Source organism: Zonotrichia leucophrys, chromosome 27 (genome assembly GCF_028769735.1).
Source record: "Zonotrichia leucophrys gambelii isolate GWCS_2022_RI chromosome 27, RI_Zleu_2.0, whole genome shotgun sequence".
In the NCBI taxonomy this organism is placed as follows: Eukaryota; Metazoa; Chordata; class Aves; order Passeriformes; family Passerellidae; genus Zonotrichia; species Zonotrichia leucophrys.
Genome location: NC_088196.1, coordinates 6,142,809 through 6,148,503, shown reverse-complemented (window position 1 = coordinate 6,148,503; position 5,695 = coordinate 6,142,809). Strand labels below are relative to the sequence as shown.

General features: G+C 59.0%; 1 protein-coding gene across 1 annotated transcript; it reads left to right on the top strand.

Annotated features, from left to right (window-relative positions):
• The first annotated feature begins 1,817 nt into the window (after positions 1–1,817).
• HOXB1 (homeobox B1) lies at positions 1,818–4,600 on the top strand. Its single transcript, XM_064733389.1, has 2 exons — positions 1,818–2,346; positions 4,290–4,600. Exons 1-2 carry the CDS (start codon positions 1,818–1,820, stop codon positions 4,598–4,600), a joined length of 840 nt encoding a protein of 279 aa, XP_064589459.1.
• The last annotated feature ends 1,095 nt before the right edge of the window (positions 4,601–5,695 follow it).

The following is a 5,695-nucleotide window of genomic DNA, read 5'->3' as shown; positions in this document are numbered from 1 at the left end:
GACCCTAAAAATCAGTTTGAGAAGGGAGTGTGCAGTATATGTACCCCTAAACCCGGTTTTGGTGGGGAGTGTGCAGAGCGTGAGCCCCTAAAACCCAAATTCCCGAAGTGAATTCCCTGTTTTAGCAGGGAATGTGCAATACCTGAGCCCCCAGACCCGGTTTTAGCAGGGAATGTGCAGTGCCTGAGCCCCCAGACCCGGTTTTAGCAGGGAATGTGCAATACCGAGCCCCCAGACCCGGTTTTAGCAGGGAATGTGCGATACCGAGCCCCCAGACCCGGTTTTAGCAGGGAATGTGCAATACCGAGCCCCCAGACCCGGTTTTAGCAGGGAATGTGCGATACCGAGCCCCCAGACCCGGTTTTAGCCGGGAATGTGCAATACCGAGCCCCCAGAACCCGGTTTTAGCAGGGAATGTGCGATACCGAGCCCCCAGACCCGGTTTTAGCAGGGAATGTGCGATACTGAGCCCCAGACCCGGTTTTAGCCGGAATGTGCAACACTGAGCCCCAGACCCGTTTTAGCAGGGAATGTTCAATACTGAGCCCCCAGACCCGGTTTTAGCAGGGAATGTGCAGTGGTGAGCCCCCAGACCCGGTTTTAGCCGGGAATGTGCGATACCGAGCCCCCAGACCCGGTTTTAGGAGGGAATGGGCAATACTGAGCCCCCAGACCCGGTTTTAGCAGGGAATGTTCAATACTGAGCCCCCAGACCCGGTTTTAGCCGGGAATGTGCAATACTGAGCCCCCAGACCCGGTTTTAGCAGGGAATGTGCAATACTGAGCCCCCAGACCCGGTTTTAGCGGGAATGTTCAATACTGAGCCCCCAGACCCGGTTTTAGCCGGGAATGTGCGATACCGAGCCCCCAGACCCGGTTTTAGCAGGGAATGTGCGATACCGAGCCCCCAGACCCGGTTTTAGCAGGGAATGTGCAATACCGAGCCCCCAGACCCGGTTTTAGCAGGGAATGTGCAATACCGAGCCCCCAGACCCGGTTTTAGCGCACGGACGGACGGGAAGGTCCCAGGTGGGACCGGCCGGGCTCGGTTTCGGTTCCCATCCCGGAATTGCCCGGGCCTGGCGCGGCTCCAGCCGAGGCCGCTCTGCCCTCGCTAACTTTATTTGGCCTCTCATTAGAATGTTGATTTAATTAGGGCGCTTTTACCGCGCACAAAGCCCAGATTAAAGCGAAAACCGAGCGGGATTTTTCCTGGGCAGCTTTGAGCATCCCGGAAAAGGCCGGGGCGCTTTGGGGGGAAAAGTTCCCAAACGAATCAAAGCGCACCCGAGCATCCTTTTGTGCTCACACCTCCCCATCATCCCCTCGCCCCCTTTCCTTCCCCTCACACCGAGCCGGCATCGGGGGGAAAAAACCTTTTAAAGTCACAACTCGCGCCTGAAGCCGCTGCCCGCATCACCCGGGGCCCTTTTTAGCACTTAAAAACCACTCGCGGGTCAGCGCGATCCTTCCCCCCCCCCGCGCCCCGCTCTCTTTTAAAGTCTTTGAGGAGAAGGTTTTGACGCGTCCGTGTTGTTATCAGATTGATGGGCCGGGTTTGATTGAAGCCCCTTTGTCATGCAAATGTCAGGCCCGTGATGGATGAGCGCGGAGCCGGCCGCCAACTTCGCTCATTGGGCTGGGCCCGCTCCGCCCGCGGGGTCCCCCCCGGCCGGGCCGCGCTTCCGCGGGGTCCCCCCATGCCCGGCAGGAAGTTTCCCAGCTTTGACAGACGGCCCAAAGGTTGGAGGGCAGGCGGCGTGGCCCCCCAAAACGGGCTGACCCTCCTCCATCACTGGCAGATGGACAATACCGCCATGAACTCCTTCGTGGAGTTCGCAATTTGTAACCGCGGCAGCGCCGCCGCCTTCCCCGAGCCCTGCCCGTCCTTCCCGCCGTGCTCAGGTAGCCCCGCTCCGAGCTCCGAGGGTCCCTTCGGCCCGCCGGGCCCCGCCGGGCATCTCCCCCAGCCCGGCTTCCACCCTGCTTCCTCCTCCTCCTCCTCCTCGTCCTCCTCCCGCTTCCCCGGCCCCGCGTACCCGGCCCAGGCTTACCCGCAGCTCTACCTGGGCCAGCACGACTCGGACGGGATTTTCTTCCCGGGGCCCTCGGGCTACGGCTCGGGCTCGCTGCCCGAGGGGTTCTGCGGGGCCGCGGGGCCGTTCCAGCCCGGCCTGGGCCCGGAGCCGCCCGCGGGCCCCGCGTACCTGCCCGGCCTCTACGGGGACCTCTCGGGGGCTCTGCTGGAGGAGCCGGAGCTGCCGGGGAACCCCGAGCCCGGCGCCAGGGCCGGGGCAGCGCAGACCTTCGAGTGGATGAGGGTGAAGAGGAATCCCCCAAAAACAGGTGAGTGTGGGGCGCGGGGCCGGGCAGGGCTGGGTTCCCCAAGGTTTGGGGGCGTCCTCCAGTGGGGCACGGGCTTGGGTTGGGTTGGGTTTTGGGGGTTGGGTTTGGTTTTTTTGGGGTTTGGTTGGGTTTTGGGGTGGTTTTTTGGTGTTTGGGTTGGGTTTGGTTGGGTTTTGGGGGTTGGGTTTGGTTTTTTTGGGGTTTGGTTGGGTTTTGGGGTGGTTTTTTGGTGTTTGGGTTGGGTTTGGTTGGGTTTTGGGGGTTTGGTTTCATTTTTTGGGGGTTTGGTTGGGTTTTGGGGTGGTTTTTTGGTGTTTGGGTTGGGTTTGGTTGGGTTTTGGGTGGTTTGGTTGGGTTTTGGGGGGTTTTGAGGGTTTAGTTGAGTTTTGAGGTGGTTTTTTGGTGTTTGGGTTGGGTTTGGTTGGGTTTTTGGGGTTTAGGTTTGGTTTGGGGTGTTTAGTTGAGTTTTGAGGTGTTTTGTTGGTCTTTGGGTTGGGTTTGGTTGGGTGTTAGGCGTTTGGGGGATTTGGTTTGGTTTTGGGGTGGTTCTTTGGTGTTTGGGTTGGGTTTGGTTGGGTTTTGGAGTCCTTTTTATTGGGGTTTGTGGTGGGGTTTTTTTGGCCTTTGGGTTTGGGTTTGATTTGGGGTTTGGGGCCTTTTTCTGAACCCCCACCCGGAGATTTCCCATCGCATCCCACGGAGCTCCCCGAGCTCGCCCTCCCGCAGGCCCGGGGCTGATTCGAGCCCCGCTCGGAGCAGGAAACGCTCGGCGCTTCCTCGGCCGTGCCTTCCATCCCCTCCTCCATTGTTCCACTTCCTTCCTCGCCACCTTCCCTTAAACCCCGGCCTTCCTCCTCCTCCTCCTCCTCCCCCGCCATCATCACCCTCCTCCTCCTCCTCCCCTTCCAGCCCTTCCCGCGGGGTCCGGGGATGGATCCCGGGGGAAAAACCCAGGGGAAAAAATCCAGGGCAGAAACCGAGGGGAAAAATCCAGGGGATGGATCCCAGGGGAAAAATCGAGGGGAAAAACCCAGGGGAATAATCCAGGGGAAAAACCGAGGGGAAAAATCCAGGGGATGAATCCCAGGGGAAAAATCCAGGGGATGGATCCCAGGGGAAAAATCAGGGGAAAAACCAGGGAAAATCCAGGGGATAGATCCCAGGGGAATAATCCAGGGGAAAAATCCAGGGGATGGATCTCGGGGGAAAAATCCAGGGGAAAAACCCAGGGGAATAATCCAGGGGATGGATCCCAGGGGAAAAACCGAGGGGAAAAATCCAGGGGATGGATCCCAGGGGAAAAATCCAGGGGAAAAACCGAGGGGAAAAATCCAGGGGATGGATCCCAGGGGAAAAATCCAGGGGAAAAATCAGGGGAAAACCCCAGGGAATGGATCCTGGAGGAAAACCCAAGGAATGGATACCGGGGAAAAAAAAACCAGGGAACGGATCCCAGAGGGAAAACTCAGGGGATGGATCCTGGGTGGAAAATCCAGGAGATGAATCCCGGGGGAAAACCCAGGGGAAAAACCCAAGGGGAAAATCCAGAGGATGGATCTCGGGGGAAAAATCCAGGGAAAACCCAAGGGCGAAATCCAGAGGATGGATCCCAGGGGAAAATCCATGGGATGGATCCCGGGGGAAAATCCAGGGATCCCAGGGGGAAAATTCATGGGATGGATCCCGGGGGGAAAATCCATGGGATGGATCCCAGGAGAAAACCCAGGGGACGGATCCCGGGAGGATACGAACAGGGAATGGATCCCAGGAAAAGCCAAGCCGGGAGGATGAGGGAATGGATGTCCGGATGGATCTCCGGACTGATCTCCGGGAAAAGCCGAGCCCGGAGCCCCGAGCCGGGGAGGAGAAGGGGACAGGACCCCCCTCACCGAGGGGATCCCTCCGGCCCCTCCTGCCCTGGTGGTTTTTGGGTTTTTTTCCAGGCAAAACGTCGGAGCTGGGGCTGCTGGGGCCGCCCAACGCCATCCGCACCAACTTCAGCACCAAGCAGCTGACGGAGCTGGAGAAGGAGTTCCACTTCAACAAGTACCTGACGCGGGCCCGCCGGGTGGAGATCGCGGCCACCCTGGAGCTCAACGAGACGCAGGTGAAGATCTGGTTCCAGAACCGGAGGATGAAGCAGAAGAAGAGGGAGAAGGAAGGGCTGGCCCCGGCCGCGGCCCGCAGGGCGCCCAAGGACGAGGGCTCGGATCAATCCTCGCCCGAGGCCTCGCCCAGCTCCGGCTCCTCCTGAGACCCCCGAGCCCCCCAGGACCCTCGGGGCTGTCCCCGAGCCCCCCAGGACCCTCGGGGCCGTCCCCACGCGTGTCTCTCCTTATTTATGGCCCCTCTGCAGGCGCTGCGCTCCCAAGGAGCCGCGGCCGGAGCGATTCCCGAATTTCCGAGTCTCAGGGACTTCTCTGCCTTTCCCCCTTCCCCTTTAGGAACTGCACTTTCAACTCCAGGAAAAACAACAAAAAACTTTAATTCAGTTCGCTCCCCTTTGGAAAAACGAGCGCAACGGTTTTTGTTTCCTCTGCCCACCCCCTGCCCGATGCGTTTTTGCTCTTTGTGAGAATGTAAAAAACACGGGAAAAAAAGTTTCGGGCGTTTTCCCCTTTCCTTTCCCTTTTATTTCCTGATTGTAGAGCTTGAAACGAAACTCGGGGCGCCCAAGACGCTCGAGGCCTCTGCAAAGACCCAAACCCTCAGGAAAGAAAGAAAAAAAAAAGACAAAAAAAAAAGAGAAAAAGCGCAATTTCCCGCTCCCGTTTTGCACTATTTCTGCTGTATACAGGGTTTTATTTCCACGCGATTTTTGCTGCTGCGGGCGGAGGAGGGGACGGGGCTCGGTTACCGAGGGAAGGAGCCCGGGCAGCCCCGGAGCCCGCAGCGCCTTCCCCGGGCTCATCGGGGCCAGATAAACCCGGGATTAACCCGCGGCCTCCATCCCTGCGGGGATTCGGGAGCGAAAACCTGCGGGTGAAAATGGGAAAATTCTCGGGAAAAGCCGAGCGGCTCCTCCGCCCGATCCCCGCGCCCCCGCACCCAACTACCTCAGCCCAATAAAGTTGAGTTTTATTTTTTTGTTCCCCACCCTCAATTCGCGTCTTTTCAGCCCGGTGGGGATCTCTGGGAGTTGCGGGATTGAGGAGGAGGAGGAGGAGGAAGGGAAATCTGCGGCTGTTCCAGCGATGCCGAACAAAGGGGCCGATCCCTTTTTCTGGAATTCTGCCCTCATTTCCCGGCCCGATGAGAGCAGGAATCGTCCCCTTTCTCATCCCCGGGGTGAAAATCGGGAATTCGCACCCGCGGAACCCCGGGACGCGCTGGGATGGGAGGAATTTCT

Excerpts from the sequence above, each read along its gene's own strand:
- HOXB1 (XM_064733389.1), top strand. The coding sequence starts at position 1,818 with ATGAACTCCTTCGTGGAGTTCGCAATTTGTAACCGCGGCAGCGCCGCC. Across the intron at positions 2,347-4,289 it reads GAGGAATCCCCCAAAAACAG|GCAAAACGTCGGAGCTGGGG; the intron begins GTGAGTGTGGGG and ends GTTTTTTTCCAG.